Genomic DNA, 21175 nt, shown 5'->3' with positions numbered 1-21175 from the left:
ATCTGCATGGGCAGGGATGATGATTTGTCAATTCTCGCACAGACCTACTGAGCAGATCGATAATAAGTGCGAGAATGATAGTACATATCATGTATCATCTACTACCTACAGCTACAGCCACAAAGACAACACGTGCATGGTCAAGTCGTAGGGTAAGATGTAAGTATTTAGTTCGGCTTTACCCGGTTTACCAAGTACCCATACTTTACTAAGTTATCAGCTGGCTAACTTTTGTGCATGTTGTGAGGCAGCTGCATTTGATTGATCACTATATCTGGTTCAGAAATAGTGGGAGGGATGGGGCAGCTGCGGCATTGTCATCCTTCGCAGATCTAAGTACTTACGTCCTGTAGATAGATAGATAGTAGTACGGAGTACATAGATAGATACTAGTTTAGCGGCACCGCTCGGACGAGACAACCAGCCTCAAATCACGCCAAGTAGCTTCATAGGTTAGGAGCTAGGACACCCTACCTAAGGAGTACGTACTCCTTTTAGTGTGCAGGGTTCCTACAAAGTGCTGTGCTGCTGCTGCAAATAAGCAATAAGGCCATGCATCTTTACTACGGAGTACTCCATCCTCTCTCGGGCGTTATCCAAAATACGAGGTCTTCGCCACCAGTTCGTCCACAATTGCTTTCTTTTTCTTTTTCTCAAAGCTGAATATTGTGAAACTCGGGTGATTTATGCTTTTTTCTTTTGCCCCTTGGGATTGGAAGGATCTGAAACTTGACGGTGCTTTCTCTTCTTTTTTCTTTTTCTATGTAGGAAGTACTCCGTAGGCAAGTCTATTACCTACTTTTGAGGTCCAAGTTCCACTTGGTGGACCGCCGGGCAAAGCTAACAAGACCCGCAATCTTGAGTATGCACGATACAGTAGTGGTTGCCTTGGAGGTCAATGCTAGTGCACAGTGCGCTGAGTTGGGATTTTTGTCGTGCTGGGTTGCAGATGGTTAGTTACTATAGTAGTCATTCCTTTTTGCTCGCTGGCTGGCTGGCTGAGGTCTTTTGATTGTATTTGCATTTTGGTGGTCTCTGGTGTGAACGCGATGCTTGGGTGCATCTATGTCACTCTTTCTGTTATCGCATTGAGCCGCTTATTTTATAGTAAGGACTACTCTACCATTTCTCTTTACTCCTTATTTCCATGAATATGACGGAGTTTGAATGGATTCTCTGCCATGACGGGCGATATAATTGTACTAGTTAGGATTGGTGTCGGGATGGCGGATGTTGATATCTCCACTTGCAGTTACTGACTGCCACCATATCCTTGTTACTGGTGATGTAAACAACTCTAGGGAACAGTATGTAGAAACAAGACCGAGAGAAAACTATCCAGCTGTGCCCTGGAAGAAGGGTTACAGGACCTGCAACCAGACGGTACGCACCAAGTTTCTGCAAAGGTTAACCTTGTTTGGGGGCAACATGGTTGAATCTATACAAATAGCAGTTATGCCTTGTCGCGCACAATCTTGTCTATCGACGTCTGTATCAACTCCAATTACTTTACCCTTGGTGACACAGCTGAACCATGGCCCCTCCTACAGAAAAGACCAAGGCTCAATTTAGCCAAGTTCTCACCGGGATCGAACACATCACTCGGCACAATCAAGATCCATTCAAAATAAAGATCGAAAACTTCATCGGCTACACACACGTTCCTGTTGGATTAGCTGGGCCGCTACATATTCGGACCCCTACGGAGCCTGATAAGGAGATCTGGGCACCCATGGCCACCACCGAGGCAGCAGTTATTGCCAGCTGCTGCCGTGGATGCAAGGCTGCCAATGCGTCTGGTGGAATTGAGGTCCATATCGGGGAGGAAGGCATGACGCGCTGCCCGGTGTTTCGCTTCCAGAATCCCGGAGATGCCTTACGATTTGCGCGCGCACTGCCTACTTTCCAGAAACCATTCAAAGAGGTGGCTGAAAGCACCAGCAAGCATGCCCGCCTCCAGAGCCTAACGCCGCATACCATTGGGAGCTCTGTCCATCTCCTTCTCAGTTACACCTGCGGCGACGCGTCGGGTCAGAACATGGTGACCATAGCCACAGACCGGATCCGTGACTGGGTGTTGAAGAAATTGGAAAAGGAATACAAGATTATCGACACGTTTGTAGAAGGCAAGCTGTCCTCAGACAAGAAGCCATCCTGGAGGCATGTGACTGTCGTCCGGGGAGTCGAGACGGTGGCCTGGACAGCTCTATCCGAATCGGCATGTCAGAGAATTTTGGGCTGTTCATCCGCACAGTTATATGACTTCATGCGAACGACCCAGGACGCGGGGATTCGAAATGGCGAGCATGGTAGCAATCTTGACTCCGCGAATATATTGGCGGCCATTTTCATTGCCACAGGTCAAGATGCGGCGTGCGTCGCTGATGCGTCGTGGGCACATCTGACTCCAGAGTACGATCAGGCGTCCAAAACATTAAGTCTGAGCCTGTATTTCCCCTCCATGCCGGTAGGGGTGATTGGAGGGGGCACGTCATACGCGACACAGCAGGAAGGCTTGCGGATCATGCAGTGCAATGAGCCCGGCGGTAAGCGACGACTGGCTGGGTACATTGCTGCATTTGCTCTGGCGCTGGAGATCAGTTCGGCTTCTGCTGTGGTAACGAAGACATTTGCTCAGAGTCATGAGCGGTTAGCGCGATGGGAGGATGGTGAGAGGCTAAGATCTAAGATCTGAGAATCCCTCAGTCTGTTGGGGACAAAGAGAGAATAGATATACACAATGCTACTGCAGTAGACATAAAGTGGATAGAAAATACTATCAATATGAGAAACTGTTGCCCCGAATGTGCCTATATAGAAAGCAGCTTCTGGAGAGACTCAATTGATAATCTCTAGCAAGCCAGTTGTACTTCATGCAAATCGGGAATAGTATGTGGCGTAGTACAACTTCCTCGCATCTTCACCTTTCTTTGTTTTTCCCCCAGTCATCACGTGATAACCGTTGTGCCACGGGTGCTGACTCACTAGCTCAACCAATCAAACGCAGCAAATCGAGCACGGCTGACCGCGCGCAGAGTGACGATCGACGGAATCGACATCATCCGCTGGTCCTCCCAAAGTACTTCTTAAAGCATCGCCTTCCTCTTTGATTTCCTCTTCTCCTCGCCCCCTTCCTCCTGGTTCTCTGTCAAACTTTCCTTTGTTCATCTGGCAGATTTTGGACGGCCTGCACGGCCCGACAATGCTTCTAACACTCTCCAGTTCCTGTTCCAACTGACCTAGCCATTCCTCCAACCAGAAACTCGCCTCCGCCCTCCCTCCCCGTCCCCAGTTCCAATGGCAGATCTCTCCACTTCCCCCGGTCGGGATCCTGACTCCGACTCTAGAGACGCAAACAATGTTTTGTCCCAGCATCTGCACCCTCAGTTCACTGCTTCTCTCCAGGATGAGCTGACTGCCCCCCCCGCTGAGCCCCCGGCCGAGCAAAGTAGCGGTGATGCTCCGTCCGAACCCCAGTCCTCACTGCGACTGCAAGGCGGCGATATCCATCGAGACTTGTACCGGATCGACGCCAAATCGAAGATAGCTCGCCTGGACAAACGGGCGGCCACTTTCTCCTTCCTTCCAAGACGCACAGATGACGTGGTGGAAGAAGGCGTGGCCGCCATGGAGCCCGGGAGCTTCCGTCGTCACTTCGTACAGAACAAGTACGGTCGGCTCGACCAGCCAGGCGTGGCCCCCTCCTTTCTCGATTTCCTGGACCTCTATGGCAACTTCGCGGGCGAGGATCTGGCCGACACAGAGGAGGAATCGGCCATCGTCGAGGAAGAAGAAGAGGAGGATGAGACGAGACCGGTGTCCGAACGCACTGCTCTTTTGCGGCGACGACGGAGCTCACGAGCCAGCCGCCCAGGCGATGCTTCCAACATCAAAACGTTCTTCACCCTGCTGAAGGCATTTGTGGGAACGGGGATCATCTTCTTACCCAAGGCCTTTCGCAACGGCGGGATCCTGTTCTCCTCCATCACCCTTGTAACGGTGTCGCTGATCAGTACATTGTGCTTCCACCTGTTGCTGGAATGTCGGAGACACTATGGCGGTGGCTATGGCGACATTGGAGAGCGGATCGGTGGCCCTCGTCTTCGGACGTTGATCCTCGCATCCATCGTAATCTCTCAACTGGGCTTCGTGTGTGCTTGTATCATCTTCACCGCGGAGAACGTCCACGCTGTCCTGGAAGCTGTGACAACGGACCTGGGCACGGCCTTGTCGACCGCTAAATTGATCGCCGTACAGCTGCTCGTGCTCATCCCGCTGTCTTTGATCCGGAACATCTCCAAGCTCGGTCCCATCGCGCTGCTGGCGGATGTCTTCATCCTCGTAGGCTTGGCGTACATCTACTGCTATGACATTGCCAGTCTCGCGTCCCGTGGTCTGGCCTCGTCGGTCGAACTTTTCAACAGCCAGTCATTTACCCTGACGATCGGCTCGTGTATCTTTACCTTTGAGGGCATCGGATTGATCCTGCCCATCCAGTCGTCCATGAAGCGGCCCGAGCACTTCGACAGACTCCTTTATACTGTCATGATCATCATCACCATCCTGTTCACGGCGGTTGGGGCGCTCTCGTATGCCACCTTCGGTGCAGAGACCAAAACAGAGATCATTAGCAACCTTCCCCGCACGGACCGCTTTGTCAATGTGCTGCAGTTCGTCTATTCGCTCGCCATCCTAGTCAGCTCGCCGATTCAGCTTTTCCCGGCCGTCCGTATCCTTGAGGGAAAGCTCTTCGGCCAGAATTCGGGCAAACGCGACCCCATGATCAAGTGGAAGAAGAACGGGTTCCGGACTGGTGCTGTGATGGGTTGCGGCCTGATCGCAGCTGTGGGAGCCGGTGATCTCGATAAATTCGTGTCCCTGACCGGGTCTTTTGCTTGTGTGCCGCTAGTATATATCTACCCGGCATACCTGCATTGGAAGGGAGTAGCCGAGTCTCCATGGGTCAAACGGGGCGACATCGCGATGATGATACTGGGAGCGGTGTTCATGGTATACACAACAAGTGCCACAGTCTCCGTCTGGCTAGAAGGATCCGCCTAAGCACACCATCAACATGAGTATGTGTAGAGATACGGCGTCCTGGTTTCGCATCTCGCATCTTAAGGAGGGAGATAAGGGGCCCGGTGCCCTGGCTCAGGTTTGTCAGTCATTCAGCACACGATCGCCATCCTCCGGCCTGTTAACTGCCACTAACTACCACAGTACAGCCAGACTTTGATTCTTTTGTTTGCTCTCAACCGGCCACCATGGAGCTAACGGTTTGATTCATACAGCGGTAGTGAAGTTCATCATGCAGCAGAGCCCAAATCGTAAACCCCATTTGGAGTTTTGGGGAAGAAAATGTTTCGAGTTATATGCTGTTTCTTGTTTCTGCTATTGCCACAGGAGGGAGGATCTGTCTCTCCTGTCTTGACGAGGGTATGAATGAATGAAATGAAATCGATATGAACTGCAAAAAGAAATAACTATCTCACCACATGACTCTTACCCCACTTGTTCTGTAGCGCTAGTTACTAGTTAGTTAGCTGTTGGTGAGCTGCATCTGACATCCTTCGTACTCTGTACACTGTGACGATCGGTCAATTTGGGGCCGGGGTTCGGTGGTTCGGACTCGGATTCGGACATTGTGAAACGCACCAGTTGCGACTAGAGTCGCTTGATACTTGGTGTGCACTGCGACCTCGGAGTGACATGCTGTATTTGATCGTCGTAGACTAGTCCATGTCTGTCAAATCTACAAAGAATATACATCCCAACATACACTCACGAACTGATACTTAGGTAGTACATATGATAAGATGAACCCCTCTATTTTGGAACAAAACCAACTATTTGGTGTGTACTATCCTAACCCGCTGATCCACAGCAATCTAGGATAATCACAAGAAATCAAAAATAATTGAGAGAGAGAGAGAGATATAGGTACTTTACAGTCCCATATCTCCCACAAAAGGATACATCCAACTAGCGCCTCTTGCAACCCACGTTTCAGGGATGAATCTAAGGACATCCCGAAGAGGGATAATTGCAGCTATCATCGCTACCACCAGTGATGTCAACATCCGTGAAGACAAAGTTCGAGCAGCTACCATCACCGCAGAGGATGTAGTAATCCTTGCCGTCGCTCATGGTGCCCTTGACATTGACGAACGAGATGTTCTCGATCTTGACGCCGTTGGTGGGGTTACCGGTAGAACCACCGTTCTCGTAGTCCTGCTGGATGTCGATACCGTAGTCGGTGATGCCGGATAGGGTGATGTTTTCGTAGCGGACGTTGTATACCTATATTTATACCAGTGGTTAGAGTATGGATCGTGGTTGAGGGGTGCTGTGGGAGAGGGTAGGGTAGGGTGGCTACCTCGCCAGTGGTATCAGCATTGGACTTGATGCGGCAGCCGTTCTCGCTGTTCAGGACCTGAGAGTTGGAGAAGGTGACGCCATCGACGGTGTTGTTGCTCTTGCCGCCGATGGAGCCGATGGAGAGACCGTGGCCGCCGTAGCAGTAGAGGTTGTCGACGACGATCGAGCTACCGCTGGTGATGGCGACACAGTCGTCCTGGTTGTGCACCCAGGAGTTGGTCAGGGTCAGGTAGTCGCTCTGCTTGATGTCGAAGCCGTCGGTATTGTGGGCGGCCGGGTCGCCGTCACTCTTGCTGTTGGCGGCGTCACCGGCGGTGTTGTTGAGAGTGATGCCGGAGATGGTCAGGTGCTCGGTGTTCTCGATGTCGAAGCAGTGGACGGGCCAGTTCAGGATGTTGAGGTTTTCAATCTTGGAGTTGTACACGTCTTTGACGACGATGAAGTGGTCAGGCCTGGTAAGGGGGGATTAGTGAGGTTGTTTCAGGGTGGGTTTGTGCTGGGCGGAGCTCGCTCACTTGTCCTGTCCGCCGTTGGATCCCTCGCCGTCCCAGTAGGCTTCGCCGTTACCATTGATGACATGTCCCTCCTCACCGGTGATGGTCAGGTCGGTACCGGAGATGACAATGGGGTCGAAGTCGCTGTCGTAGGTGTCACCGAAGGTCTATGATCCTGTAGTTAGTATGGTGGTCCAGCCTAAGATGGGAAGGGAACGGCTTACGGTTTCACCAGCAAAGATGACGGCCGCACCGGTCTGCAGGCCCGAGAGATCAATGGTGCTCGATGCCGGGGCGTTGATGTTGGACAGGAGAATGTTGGAGCAGGATGCGACGGCCGAGGAGATCGAGGCGTACTCAGTCACCGTGCAGGTGGTGCCGCCGTTGCCTGCCACGGAGCTCTGCACTGGGACGACAGCCTGGGAGGTCACAGCTGCTGCTGCCGGGGTGGACACGGGCACACGAATGGGAGTGGTGTGGAAAGTGGTATGGAAAGTGGTAGGGACCGCCGAGGTGCGTGTGGCTGCAACAGCAGGCGCCTTGCCCTAGACTGGCTCAGTAATTTGAAGCGCGATGATGCATCTGGTCAGTACTCACGACGCTGCTGCTGGAGACTGCCGGGGCTGCCGGGGTGGATGCGGGAGACGATCCGTCCGAGGTGCCCAGACAGCTGCAGGCACTGGAGAGGTGCTTGGTCTTGTAGTCACAGTTGGAGAGGAAGACATCCGGCACGCCAGTCGTCGCAGTCACGGTGCTCGCCGTGAAGGTGGCACAGAAGCTAGCTGCCGCCGCAGAGGAGACGGAGTAGACAGAGGCACAAGAATGGGTCTCAGGGCTGTCGCACCCCAGGGCGAGAGGAAGGAAAGAGGCAAGGAGCGCGCTGCGCTTCATCATGATGAAAAGAATGGAAGACTAAAGAGTGTCAAGTAAGTAAAAAGAAAACGAAGTGAAAGGAAGAACAATGAGGGCGTGGAATTCCAGATTTCCACCATGGACAGCCGTTGAGCACCCAGCATTCTTATATTATAGATTGATAGCATGGGTCCAGTCAAACGGAGAACCACGATACCGTTGGGTCTAGCCGGAAGTCAAGAAACAATAAGCTAAACTCAGCCACCTCCGGAGCTTAGCTTGGATGCATCGTGAACCGACCCATCTTCAACTTGAGTGGAGACTTCTGTAATAAGAACGTTCGGTCGGCCCCGCATAGCATCCAGCAGGGGGTTTCACTGGCTGGTATGATTGGCACCGTCGGCAGTCAGCGTTCCAGAGCCGAGCTCGAGACGGGGAGTGGCTCTACTGAAGGTTTGATGAAAGGTCTCCTGTTGCCCCTGGAGCGCGTTTCACGATCGCCGCCATCACTTATCTGAGACTGCGACACGTCATGGCGCGAGTCATGACCATCCAGGCACCATGAGAACTGATCCGAATTAATCATCCACCACCACAGAATTCGCATAGTTCACTAATTGCTGAGCTCGGCTAATTGGTCTCTCGGTCATTTGGCATGGCTGCAGGTAATCTTGTCTTTAATGCTGATTTGACAGATACGCGATTCCCCTGACTTGGAGAACCACTTGCCCCAACTGGCCTGTCATATGTGCTTAATGCGAGACCCTTGGGTGGACGGAATATAACACAGCTCATCTGGTGAGGATTCTCTGTGGGTCTTCGGCGTTAACTTGATGTTAAATCAAGCACAGCCGACCCAGTTAGGAAATGGTCACCGAGGATATTCAGGAACCGTCTCCAGCACCGCCGTTGACTTCTCCCAGTGGAGTTAGGCGTGGCACCGTGTAGTCTGGATGACTCTGGACTATCCATATCATCAGGGGTTCCAGGATCCATGCGCGGGTCCTTCTTTATCCGCCCATTCTTGGGGGTCACAGGCACTGGCAGGCAGACATCCTCCGGTTCCCATCGACCATGCAAACTTCTACAACCCAAGCAAAATGAGTTAGCAACTTGAAATGGTTAATGTTCCTCAGGGTACTCACATGGAGTCAAGATTTACAACACCTTCAGGCCTTTTATTCACGGTTTCGAGAGAAACAGTCTGTAACTAATCACCAGCGCGCAGCAGGGTCCGAGAGAAGGTAGTGGAGAAGGCACAAACGGCCAGCAGTGGAATGCCGCAGCCGCTCTGTATCAGACAGATGGAATCGACTGAAAATCCCTGGTAGGAGCCGTGATAGACGGGGCAAGAGTATCAGGGAGCACGGGGCGAGTCAGATATTTTCCCGCCCCGTGCACGTGTCATACGACTGCCACCGAAACTCCTTCGCTTCCATTACATCTTGTAGCAGCTGCATTCGAGACTTGCAGTTGTGTGATGGGTCTACATGTGAGACTTCTGATGATACTAAATCCAGACATCGATAATGATGATCAAAATCTCTGCGGTCCCGAGAGATGATGCGTCTGGGAGTCGTGACTGCCGATTGTTTGCTACCATTATCCTTCACCTTTAACGAGGAGTTGAAGAAGCCGAAGCACCACAGTGCTCATATGCCAGCATCGACATCTGCCATATACTTTCAAATTCAGGATTCACCGGCGATGACCGTTGATCACAGAACTACCTACGACTACCATGACAGAAATGCAGTTTTGTCCACAATCTCACTATTCAATGCAAGGTTGCTTCAACCTATATAACGACATGGGAAGAGGCCAAACCACTCCTCTCTATGTTGTCTGCGGTCCGCCATTTTGGTAGCGCACTTCGTCACTATGATAGACTCCTTATCTTTCTGGACGCTGAAAAGCGCCACGTCCCAAACCACACAAGAAACTGCACCTTAACTATACAGACATTTGCAAAAGTGCGAGAAAGGAATGTCGATCGAATGCTCCGCAGAATCCAAGGTAGGTAGCAAGATACACCTGCCTAAATAACCAAATAGTTAACCGTGGGCTACATCAAATCAGCACTGCGTGGTGACGAGGACTCCAAAGCTCAAGGCCTGGTGGCACATGAACTCAGATCTTGATGATTTACAGAGCAATCTGCAACCCCAGATATCCTTAATAATTCGGTTCAGCGCTGATATCGTGATGCACTTACCGCTGCTCGGGACTGGAAAGAAGCTTAAAGAATCAGGTTCACTATTTCTTGTATCTCACAGAGTGGACCGTGCCATGCACTGGTCCGTGCATTCGGATTCTTTGCCTGATCAGCTCGTATACGACCTGGCCGCGACTATAAAAAGCACCAAAACTGAACCAGGCGGTTAACTCCACCACACACTAAGCCGAACATGGTTCAAAGTACGAAATACGACAGGCACAGTCCAAACTATCTCAACAACGGCCATCGAAGAATTCTACGCACACATAGAAGGTTTCAGGAGTCGCAGTCTCTTAAGAAGTGAAATGGCCCAGTTCACTCCCAATCTTCGGCTTCCTTCACGCCATCTCAGTCCCAACAGGTCATCACGCTGCCTGCTATCATGGCCACCGGTTGGACGGCATACGCCTACTATCCCTCCGTGGGAGGCGCCGCGGTCATGATCATGCTCTTCCTGGGCGGCGTCATTGTCTTTACTTATCAGCTTATTCGAACGCGCGCATGGTTGACCATTGCGGCCTTGATCGGTGGCCTTTGTATGTGCAATCCTCTACCCGTTCTTAGACTTCCTCAGCTAACATGACAGCAGTTGAAACAGTTGGTTATATCGGTCGCGCCATGTCCGGAAACCAATCCCCCAATTGGACGCTGGGCCCGTACATCATTCAGAGCACACTTCTCCTGATCGCCCCGGCATTGTTCGCCGCCACCATCTACATGATCCTCGGCCGCATCATCGCCCTGGTGCATGGAGAACACCACTCGATCATCCGACTGAAATGGTTGACAAAAATCTTCGTAATTGGGGATTGTCTGTCCTTCCTGATGCAGTCGTCCGGTCCGTCATCCACATACCACCTACCGCCAAATTACACTATGCTGATATCTACAGGTGCCGGAATCATGGTTGAATCCAAATCCGCGACCGATCATACCGGCGAGAATGTCATCATCGGTGGACTGCTCGTACAGATCATCTTCTTCTGCTTCTTCCTGGTGGTCGCCATCATCTTCCAACGTCGCATCTACCGACACCCTACCGTTCGCTCGGAATCGCCGATGATCCCATGGCGCAAGCACTTCTTCTCGCTGTACGCGTCCAGCTTCTTGATCCTCATTCGCTCCATTGTACGTTTCATCGAGTATATCCAGGGACAGGACGGATACGTGATTACCCATGAGGCATTTATCTATGTCTTCGATGCGGTGCCGATGTTCTTGGTATTGTGCATTCTGATTTGCGTTCACCCGAGTGAGATAAACGGGTTGCTGGGGAAGTCGAGGGTAGCAGCAGTGGGATACGGGCTCCGGTTTGTTGATGTGTCTCCTGCCATATAGGTCTGAAGTACAAGGATAGGACACATTTCGTGTATTATAGACCGCTTGACCGATAGATAGAACATAGACCTTTTTTATGAAACATTTGCCCGTGCGAATAACCACCACAAGAATACCTTGCCCTTTAACTATTCAAGCATCATCAGAGCCAACAAACCAATGGATACATAGAAAGAGTACAAACTTCCTAGTATCGCTAATTCCCCTTATCTCCATTCCAGTCCCCACACTAACAACTCACAGAAAGTCAATGCATAAGCTTAACAAAACATCCAACCTGGACCGTGCCGGCAGCATAAGCACCACGCTAAAACGGGCCACGAATACGAACACGAACTTCACTACAAACAAACCGATAGTTACAACCACAGCCTAGATAATTCACTTCCAAGTAACACATCACACAGCATTAATAACTTGACTCAAACCCACAGCCATCATGTATTGCTCATCCCTTTCACACATTCTACCTAGCAATGAAAGAGAAAAATGCCATCAGAATACCACCTCTACGAATACACCCCCTCCACCATCGCCGCCACCTGCGCAACCGCCTGCTGCGGGCTTCTCACAATATGCCATCTGATCCACTACTTCGCACAGCGAACATGGTTCTTCACTCCATTCATCATAGGGTGTATATGTATGCTACATATAACCATCTCTAATATCTAACCTAATTCACAAAGCACTAACTGCCTACCTAATGAAATAATATATAGTCGAAACAACCGGCTACACAGCCCGCATAATCAGCAGCAAACAACCCCCCTTACAATGGACCATAACACCATACATCATGCAAGAACTACTACTTCTCCTCGCCCCGTCTCTCTTCGCAGCATCGATCTACATGATCCTCGCACGGATTATCCGCGTATCCAAGGGTGAATCGTATTCCTTGGTGCCTGCACACTGGATTACAAGAATATTTGTAATCGGGGACATAATTGCAATATTGGGACAGGCGACGGGTGCGTTTATCCAATACCCTCTCTTTTTTCTCCTTTCTTCTTCATGAACCAGTATTGTTACGATATAACCAATATATACTGAAGTATATGCTAGGCGGAGGAATCCTCTCCACAACATCCTTCAACCCATCATCAACCTCGAAGTCAAACAAGTCCCGCCAAACCCTCGGTAACTGGATCATCATCGGAGGTCTAATAGCGCAGGTCATCTTCTTTGGATTATTCATCCTCGTCTCGGGGGTGTTTGATGCGCGCATCACAACTTATCTTGCGCAGCGGGGTCGCAGACAACATTATCGGCAGCATCGGCAGCATGATCGTCGATATCCCCCATGGCGTCAATTGTTGAAGGTGTTGTACGTCGTGGACGTGCTGATTATAGGTCGGTGTGTATTTCGGGTCGTGGAGTTTGCGCAGGGACGCACGGGAGAGTTGCAGCGGAAGGAGGTGTGGATGTATGCGTTTGATGGGTTGTTGATGGTTTTGGTGATGGTGATTCTGCTGTTTTGGCATCCTAGTTCGCTTGGATATGGGAAGGGGGTGAGGGGAGGTGGTGATGTGGAGGGGGTAAAGATGAAGAGGAGAAGGAGGAGGAGGAGTTCGAGTCATCGGAGGGGGAGGGTGTGATGTGATTTGGGATAGAATACGGGTGGCCTTGTCGTTGCCAGTGTGTTCCTAGGACATGAATTTGATGATGCACGGACTGTCATATATATGTTGCCAAGACTAGTGGATTTTATAGTATTTCGTAGTGATTTTAGGCTACGTGGACAAGAGACGAGGAAGCATGAGGGATTGATCAAGCGCTAATATTCAATGAGTTACATACTGCTGCACTTCATATCAGTGACAGTCAAGCTGCAAGCTACAACCGACCCTGCCGCATGGACCGAATCCCCTGCTGCCACATTTCCCAATACGCCGGCACTTGAGGGATTGCCTCGGCCAGCTTGCGAAGACCGATCATCCCCCGCTCCGCATGTTCAGGGATAACCTCATCACCCGGAACATTCAGTGAGTTGTTGAATACCTCCAAAGACATCGGTCCCTTGTAACCAGTCGCCACCACAGCAGCAGCAACGAGATGAACTGGCAGATACGCCCCGCGTTCCGTCTCAAAAGGGTACAATCGATGTCCACGCGACCACGGTTGCAGGGCAGGTATCTTGGGGTCCGTCGGAGGGAGGAACTTTTTTGGATCCACACGCTCTGCGTCAGCCACCTGGAAGAAGAAGATGCGGTCTCCAGGCACGGAAGCTACAAAAGACGCTAAAGATGCACACAGCACATCGGTGGACTCCTCCACAGTCGAGTAGATGCGGCCATGGCCTGCGGGATTATACGGATCCGCATATTCCGCGCCCAGCACGTTGTATGCATCAATGATCAGTCCCACGTTGGGACGATTAGCCATCCTCACAACTTCCCAGGTGGACGCCCAGGTATTCCGCATTGCCCAGGCAAGACCCTCGTAGCCGATGCGGAGCATAGGACCGCCGTCTGCATCGGAGTACGCCTTCGCCATATCGCCCAACTCTGCGAGATCGCGTGCCGCTGTCTTCAGGTCGGGGGTGACGCCAGTATCGGTACGGATATTCGAACACATGAACACGAGGTCGGTGTCAAAAGCACGCATGAACGGGAAGCGCTTCGCAACAAGATCCAACGTGGCTCGTCGCTCCGCTGGATCCTTGATACCTTCGATACAGCGTAGAGGTTGTGTGCAGGCGATACGCATCCCAAGTGACTTGACTAGATCGCCGAGCTTACGGGCAATCCGCAAGTTATCAGGGGTCGCTTCCCAGAGTTGGTCACCGGGAAGTCCATGTTCCGCGAGGTAGGCCGCCCAGCACTCGTCGAAGAGGTCGATCCAGCGGTAACCCGCTTTTGCTGCGGCTTCGAGGCGGGGTTGGAGTTTATGGTGAATGGCGTTGCCGAGAGAGAGGGTGGCAATGCCAAACTCATTGGGGATAGAGGTCGGTGGCCAGGCGATAGGCATGATGGCTATATAAAGTGATAGAGAGGTGTGCTTATGAGGGAGAGAAAAGTGGGATACTCGGTTAACGAAGAGAAAAGCAACGAGTCATCGTCTCTCCGGATAATCTTTCTGCTCTGAATTGCGGGGAGAAGGCTTTCCCGTCTGGGGTGGCTAACCCCTATCCCCGCGACGATCATCCAGGAGTCTGGGGATATATGTTGGGGTATGAATACTGAGCCTCCCCCGAGTTCTGGGCACATATCTACATTTCGAAGATGGTACCTCTGACGTCAGCGATGCACTGCTCCCATGGATAATGCGAAGCAGCCACCATCCGTTCTCCATAGGGTCTATTGCGCTTCCTGGGTTTTCAAGCTGCAAGCTGGCGATGATCGAAGGTAGAGAAAGAGCGAGTCTCACCCTTTATGGAAAACCAATGGGAGCAACATGAGATGACCTCTCCTGGTTGATTACAGATGAAGTGGTTTTGTGGTGTTGACAGGGGCTGTCGGTATCTTCCGCTGTCTCCGATGGTGGGAGTAAACTTTATCCCCGAATGAACCTCATTTGCCTGTCCCTGCCCAGTCAGGGAAAGCTTGAGGCAGCTCGGTTATGTTACTTGTCCTGGTACCTTTTCGTTACCATAAGCAAACGGACGACCGTCCACTGTCCAATCGATCAAGCGCTCCTCTCCATTTAGACCCTATGGGACCGGACAAGTGAGACACATCCGGCCTGGGCAAACCATCCAAACACCGGCCCGGAGATGAATTGCTTGTCTCATAACTAATTCACCACCGAGACAATGAGCCTAAGGTTCCAAATGGTCATCGGGGTCGGATGAACCGGCATCGCAGGGGTTCAATGCGACCGATGCAAGGACACGTCAGAACTGCATGGCCGGATTGAAGATTCCCCGCCAGTCTGGAGCGAGCAATTCCGGCGGGATGCCACGCCTGTTTATCCTGGAATAGTGTAAGCCACTGCCTCGGCCAGCTCCGTGCGGCGCGCAGATCGCCATTTGCCATAGTCCGATCGGCCATAAAGACGGGCCATGATAATCAACATGATGTCTGGCGAGATTGACAGAAGACAGGATAATCGAAGAGCGTAGTGCTTTCCTTGCTAGTGGGAAAAAGACCCTGGATCGATCTCCCCGACGAGGGTCAACAGCAATGTGGATCTCGTCTCATTCTTCCCGGCTTCCCCTTCCTTTTTGGTCTGTAACCCTTCCTGAACCGACAGGACCAGCACAAGTCCAGAAGGCATGGAATGACAGGCTTGGACAAAGCGTTCTCTCTTCTGCCCTCTCTCTCGTTCACCGATGGCCATATTAGCCATTCCAGACATCATTGGGTCTCTGCCCCTCCGCCGGAAGGTCGCCAGACCAAGTGGATCGCCATCCGCTAGTGAGCCTGTTTGTCCCGTTCTCGACTTTTCTCCGCATCCCCATCTCCACAGCCCATTCCATCATCCCCGACTAGCATCTCCCACCGTTGGAACACTACTGCATCCCCTCGTACGACTGATTCCTTCCAAAAAATGGCCTGTTTAACTGGTAAAAATCCAAAGAAATTAGCCTAATCGGCTAAATCTCCGGGCGAGGGCTACTTATATCGTCGCCGAAGGCATCTCAATAGCACTGAGCACTCGCCCTTGCATTGACGGAACGCGGGCATCAATTCCTTTGGCTGTATCATGAATCCCAAGTAGAAGGTTCCAACCATGTACTTTTCTTCGTTTTTCGCTCTAGGGGCCCTGGTTCAGGCTGCCGCTGCAACCTACTTTGCCCCCAACTCTACCGGTCTTCGGATCCAGCATGGCTTCGAGACCATCCTCGTCCAGCCGTTTGGGTACGACGGATTCCGCGTGCGCGCATGGCCCTTCCGTCCGCCTTCGGGCAACGAGATCAGCTTCATCTACGATCCCCCGATTGAAGGCTATGAGGACACCGCGCATGGCATGAGCTATGACACCGCAACCACCGGCGCGGAACCTCGCACATTGCGCAACGGCAATATCATCCTGCGCACCACGGGCTGGGGTGGCGACACGGCCGGATACCGACTCTCCTTCTACCGCGTCAATGAAGATGGAAGTGAGACCCTGCTCACCAACGAATATGCTCCGCTGAAGTCTCTTAACCCCCGGTACTATTCCTGGCCAGGACCCGGGGCCGAATTCTCTGCCGAGTTCTCCTTCAGTGCGACTCCGGATGAGCAGATCTATGGCACCGGCACACAACAGGATCATATGATCAACAAGAAAGGTTCCGTGATTGACATGGTCAACTTCAACACCCACATCCCCACCCCGGTCTTCATGAGCAACAAAGGCTATGCCTTCATCTGGAACATGCCAGCTGAGGGGCGTATGGAGTTTGGCACCCTCCGGACCAGGTTCACCGCCGCGTCGACAACGCTTGTTGACTACGTGATTGTCGCTGCGCAGCCAGGCGACTACGACACCCTGCAGCAGCGGATCTCGGCCCTGACAGGACGGGCACCGACCCCGCCCGACTTTTCTCTGGGATACATCCAATCCAAGCTGCGATATGAGAACCAAACGGAGGTGGAGCTGCTGGCTCAGAACTTCCATGACCGAAACATCCCGGTCTCCATGATCGTGATCGACTACCAGTCGTGGGCTCATCAGGGTGACTGGGCGCTTGATCCGCGCCTGTGGCCCAATGTCGCGCAGATGTCGGCGCGGGTCAAGAACCTCACGGGGGCCGAAATGATGGCGTCGCTATGGCCTAGTGTTGAAGACAACAGTGTCAATTACGCAACCCTGCAGGCTAACGGTCTGCTCTCGGCCACGCGCGATGGCCCTGGTACCACTGACTCCTGGAACGGCTCATACATCAGGAACATAGATTCCACCAACCCCGCGGCGCGGAAGTTCCTCTGGAGCACGCTGAAGAAGAACTACTACGACAAGGGTATCAAGAACTTTTGGATTGACCAAGCCGATGGCGGAGCGCTGGGTGAGGCCTATGAGAACAACGGGCAGAGCACGTATATTCAGTCTATTCCGTATACCCTGCCGAATGTGAACTATGCCGCTGGTACGCAGCTCGGCGTGGGTAAGCTGTACCCCTGGGCGCATCAGCAGGCCATTGAGGAGGGATTCCGTAACGCTACAGACACTAAGGAAGGAAGCGCTTGCGATCACGTCTCCCTGAGTCGGTCCGGGTACATCGGGTCTCAGCGGTTCTGCAGCATGATCTGGTCTGGAGACACTACGTCGGTTTGGGATACACTGGCAGTGCAGGTAGCCAGTGGGTTGTCCGCCGCGGCAACCGGCTGGGGCTGGTGGACCGTTGATGCCGGCGGCTTCGAAGTTGATTCGACTGTTTGGTGGAGTGGAAACATTGACACGCCCGAATTCCGGGAGTTGTATGTGCGCTGGCTGGCTTGGACGACCTTCCTGCCATTCATGCGCACTCACGGTAGCCGGACCTGCTACTACCAGGATGCCTACACCTGCGCCAATGAGCCGTGGTCGTATGGTGCAAGCAACACACCAATCATTGTCTCGTATATCCATCTGCGCTACCAGCTGGGTGCTTACTTGAAGTCCATTTTCAACCAGTTCCACCTTACAGGTCGCAGTATCATGCGCCCGTTGTATATGGATTTCGAGAAGACGGACCCGAAGATCTCCCAGCTGGTGTCATCCAACAGCAACTACACGACGCAGCAGTATATGTTTGGCCCACGCCTGCTGGTCTCACCGGTGACTTTGCCGAACGTGACTGAGTGGCCTGTATACCTGCCGCAGACCGGAGAGAACAACACCAAGCCTTGGACATACTGGTGGACGAACGAAACGTATGCGGGAGGACAGGTTGTGAAGGTGCCTGCGCCCGTGCAGCATATCCCGGTGTTCCATCTGGGATCGCGCGAGGAGCTTCTCTCGGGTGATGTATTCTAGACAGTTGGCGATGTTAGATCAGTGGCGTGATAAAAGTCTTATGAGGACACTCAACACATTCAAATACCATTTGTCTTACTCGAATGCATTTTCAGTCAGAGTGGTTGCTCAGCAGATCCGGAGAGAAAGTATGTAAGTGTAGGAAAGAAGGATGGGAGGATCAAATATTTGGTGTTGTCAGGTGAGCGTGGCACGTGTTGCCTTTGATTCCAGAACCAACACACCTCTATTGCATAGTGTACAGAGCACACGCAGTTCATAGTACGAGTATTCGTCTACTAAAAGGCTCTTACACCCCGATTAGTCGCATAATTTGCAACTCGAACCTACCTGTGAAGGAAAGTACCAAGTCCACACCGCATATAAAGTTCCAAGCCAGATAAATTGTATTATCATACAAAACACGCGCCGATGCAACATGTGGTATTGCATATATTACAGCTATAAGTTACAAGTGAACTAACAATAACATAGAGCATAGCCAATTAATCACCCCCTACCAGCGGCTTCTGCTCCGCCGACTCAGGAGGCGCCACCGATTCATCCCAATCGCACCGGCAATGCTGGGCACGATAGCGAAGAATAGCAGCAAGCCTATTCGCCGTAGTAAGCGCCTGCAGCACCGCAGCTGTCCAGATCATTCCCAAAAACGAGGTGCTTGTCGTCGCCGAGATCCCATATCCCTCACCGGACCGGTTGATCAATTTCACAAATTCCGTGGTGATGACACTGGCGATGATGGAGGCGATTACAAAGCTGAGGAGGCTCACCTGTGTTGTAGACACGAAATTAGCGATCTATGATAATGCCAGGGGCTATACCTTTATACTAACCAGGAAAGCAAGAAATTCTATACTAGATGGAGGAATGTCCAAATCCAAGCTAGACGCGGAACTCCCAGGATACATGGGCGGCCTCGTACTTTCCGATGCTCGGGCACACACAATCGTCCAGATGCGGACGCCGACGGCTATAGCGGACGTTGCAGTGCCAAAGATCAATAGTAACACCATGGCTGTGTTGGTGGGAGCTAATGCCTCGAAATCGTCCGTGATCCAGGACGGCCAGCTGTCCGGGGATAGACTGTCTGATGGGGTGCCCATGGCTTTCGTGATGGCTTCACCAGGGTTGAAGGTAAATAGCACGCTGCGGTCGGAGCAGTCAATGATCTCGTTTTTGATTGTGGTGGCATTGGTGGTCTCGTCTGATACACAGATCTCCTGATACCCGGTGCAGTAGGACATGGTGTAGATGGGGAAGTAATCGGGGGCGCCCTGTCCACCGGCTCCTCCGGTATGTAACTAGTGAAGAGGGCATGAGTGGTGGGAGGTTGAAGTGGAAACATCATTGACTTACGGTGAGAAGATCTGCCTGGGGTAGGAACTGGCGCTGACTGCCCGCAAAGAGGGAGAGGATGCCCAGTAGGAAGGCGACGCAGGAGGCGATGCCGGGCAGGAATATTGGGAGGCAACCCATGGTGGTGCCGTTAGTTCCCTCTTAGGTCGATGAACTAGTGACTATGAGGGTAAATATGGTTGCAGACTTCCCTCTGCTGGATGAATAGTGGATAGACGAGTCTCTTCATGAGGCAGTGGAAATGATGTAAAGAACGTATCATGCTCCAGATGAAGGTGAAGCTGGAAAAGGGAGATCTTATACACCTCCACTCATACGCATTTATGCTATACAATAAACGTTATTCCACTGCCGTGTTTGGCGACCAGCCACCGAATTTTGGAATATTCGGTCATACCTCTACACTTGTTTCAGGCGTTGATGGCGCATCGCCAGTATTCTAAACCCTTGGTGAGAGTGCTTCCGTATACGGGTAGGTATTGCCTGGAGACCTCATCAAGGAGGGAGCGATGTCTCCGGATACAGTCCCAGCCACGCCATTTATAGTCCCCTGTGATACGATTGTATGATCAAATATCAGAGGGGCACATTGCTTGTGCGCCCACCGTAGGTACTAAACCAAAAGGTGATCAGCACCGGCTATATTTGGATCCGTTCGAGTCTTGGCCCACTGATACATTAGTCTCCCTCCTTTCAATAACTAGCTCACAAGCGAGCCCGATATCATCCAAACACACATGAAGGTTACTCCCGTCCGTCACCCGAAGCCAGCCGAGAAGCATGGCAAGCTTGTTCCGGGAAGTTCATCCGGGACTCGCTGCATTCCCTTCACCACTGACTGGTATGCAGGCAGCACCCAAGGGTATCAAAGCTTCATATCACCTCATGTTACACGGGGATTCCTCATATTAAAGCCGAGTATGTTGTCACAGAATGAGAAACAGGTTTCGATCACTAAGATTGCCATGTGAATGGTCGGTTCCAACTCCCGAATCGCCATGTTTCAGAGCTAACAGACTAGTTCTAGAAACGCTGCAATCGCCCTAGATACTCGGTCCATCGAGGCAATTTCCAGTGAGCCATCTAGATAGTCAATTCCTGATCATGAGCGTATAAGGGCTGAGCGCGTCAAAGCTTCGTAAGAGTCACCAAGTCAGCATACTGTCGTGCATACTCTTTCCTGATTCAAGATAGTGGGAAGGAATAAATTCCAAAAGAGTCCCGGTAATTCGCGAGAGCAACATCCAGAATCCACAGTCTAGTTGACCCTTGAACATGTTTGAGATATTCACTCATATTTCTAGTGCTCACTCCCAAATGCGGGCTTTCTAGTCGACACCGAGGAAGATTCTTCATAACCAAGCCCGACCTCAACATATACATTCTGCGAAGAGCGGCACAACAGCGGGGTTGTTTCTGCATGTGTCTTCAAGACATGTTAAAGGTTTGTTTGTATCTGCGAACCGCAATTTAGAGACATAATGCATCTTTACTGCCTTCGCTCCGTTCCCGAGCCGACACTCGCGTAGACCCCTCATGGCTCCTCTCAAGATTCAAGGATAAGGTCGCTATCATATACAATAATCTCTCAAGATTCAAGGTCAAGTTCCACAATACGGTGTTAGCTTGGTGGAAATCCACAGCTAGG

At 51.8% G+C, this 21175-nt stretch overlaps 8 protein-coding genes across 8 annotated transcripts; 5 read left to right on the top strand and 3 right to left on the bottom strand.

The window, feature by feature from the left end:
- Positions 1-1526: 1526 nt before the first annotated feature.
- On the top strand, positions 1527-2695 carry ASPBRDRAFT_77052 (hydroxymethylglutaryl-CoA reductase; the record flags this gene model as incomplete). The annotated part of the gene is made up of 1 exon (XM_067629345.1): positions 1527-2695. The coding sequence occupies exon 1, from the start codon at positions 1535-1537 to the stop codon at positions 2693-2695; it is 1161 nt and encodes a 386-aa protein (XP_067476863.1). The 5' UTR covers positions 1527-1534.
- Positions 2696-3297: 602 nt separating this feature from the next.
- On the top strand, positions 3298-5061 carry ASPBRDRAFT_32435 (putative amino acid transporter; the record flags this gene model as incomplete). The annotated part of the gene is made up of 1 exon (XM_067623015.1): positions 3298-5061. The coding sequence occupies one exon, from the start codon at positions 3298-3300 to the stop codon at positions 5059-5061; it is 1764 nt and encodes a 587-aa protein (XP_067476862.1).
- Positions 5062-6021: 960 nt separating this feature from the next.
- On the bottom strand, positions 6022-7902 carry ASPBRDRAFT_182692 (uncharacterized protein; the record flags this gene model as incomplete). Its single annotated transcript, XM_067619980.1, has 5 exons — positions 7473-7902; positions 7100-7420; positions 6897-7042; positions 6380-6833; positions 6022-6303 (listed from the first exon to the last, which is right to left on the bottom strand). Exons 1-5 carry the CDS (start codon positions 7767-7769, stop codon positions 6022-6024), a joined length of 1500 nt encoding a protein of 499 aa, XP_067476861.1. The 5' UTR covers positions 7770-7902.
- Positions 7903-10327: 2425 nt separating this feature from the next.
- Positions 10328-11283, top strand: ASPBRDRAFT_130607 (RTA1 domain-containing protein; the record flags this gene model as incomplete). Its single annotated transcript, XM_067618242.1, has 3 exons — positions 10328-10481; positions 10535-10783; positions 10838-11283. The coding sequence occupies 3 exons, from the start codon at positions 10328-10330 to the stop codon at positions 11281-11283; spliced, it is 849 nt and encodes a 282-aa protein (XP_067476860.1).
- Positions 11284-11699: 416 nt separating this feature from the next.
- Positions 11700-12982, top strand: ASPBRDRAFT_157628 (RTA1 domain-containing protein). The gene is made up of 3 exons (XM_067619426.1): positions 11700-11926; positions 12006-12257; positions 12352-12982. Exons 1-3 carry the CDS (start codon positions 11773-11775, stop codon positions 12882-12884), a joined length of 939 nt encoding a protein of 312 aa, XP_067476859.1. The 5' UTR covers positions 11700-11772; the 3' UTR covers positions 12885-12982.
- A 21-nt stretch (positions 12983-13003) lies between these two features.
- ASPBRDRAFT_283287 (sugar phosphate isomerase/epimerase family protein) lies at positions 13004-14738 on the bottom strand. The gene is made up of 2 exons (XM_067622496.1): positions 14656-14738; positions 13004-14497 (listed from the first exon to the last, which is right to left on the bottom strand). The coding sequence occupies exon 2, from the start codon at positions 14254-14256 to the stop codon at positions 13123-13125; it is 1134 nt and encodes a 377-aa protein (XP_067476858.1). The 5' UTR covers positions 14257-14497; positions 14656-14738; the 3' UTR covers positions 13004-13122.
- Positions 14739-15960: 1222 nt separating this feature from the next.
- On the top strand, positions 15961-18171 carry ASPBRDRAFT_131273 (uncharacterized protein; the record flags this gene model as incomplete). Its single annotated transcript, XM_067618317.1, has 1 exon — positions 15961-18171. The coding sequence occupies one exon, from the start codon at positions 15961-15963 to the stop codon at positions 18169-18171; it is 2211 nt and encodes a 736-aa protein (XP_067476857.1).
- Positions 18172-18656: 485 nt separating this feature from the next.
- On the bottom strand, positions 18657-19744 carry ASPBRDRAFT_45959 (SUR7/PalI family protein; the record flags this gene model as incomplete). The annotated part of the gene is made up of 3 exons (XM_067625514.1): positions 19528-19744; positions 19005-19472; positions 18657-18941 (listed from the first exon to the last, which is right to left on the bottom strand). Exons 1-3 carry the CDS (start codon positions 19645-19647, stop codon positions 18657-18659), a joined length of 873 nt encoding a protein of 290 aa, XP_067476856.1. The 5' UTR covers positions 19648-19744.
- Positions 19745-21175: the final 1431 nt, after the last annotated feature.

Source organism: Aspergillus brasiliensis, assembly GCF_001889945.1.
Source record: "Aspergillus brasiliensis CBS 101740 unplaced genomic scaffold ASPBRscaffold_10, whole genome shotgun sequence".
Lineage (NCBI taxonomy): Eukaryota > Fungi > Ascomycota > Eurotiomycetes > Eurotiales > Aspergillaceae > Aspergillus > Aspergillus brasiliensis.
Note: the sequence above shows the minus strand (reverse complement) of the source record. Positions and strands in the feature narration are given on the sequence as shown.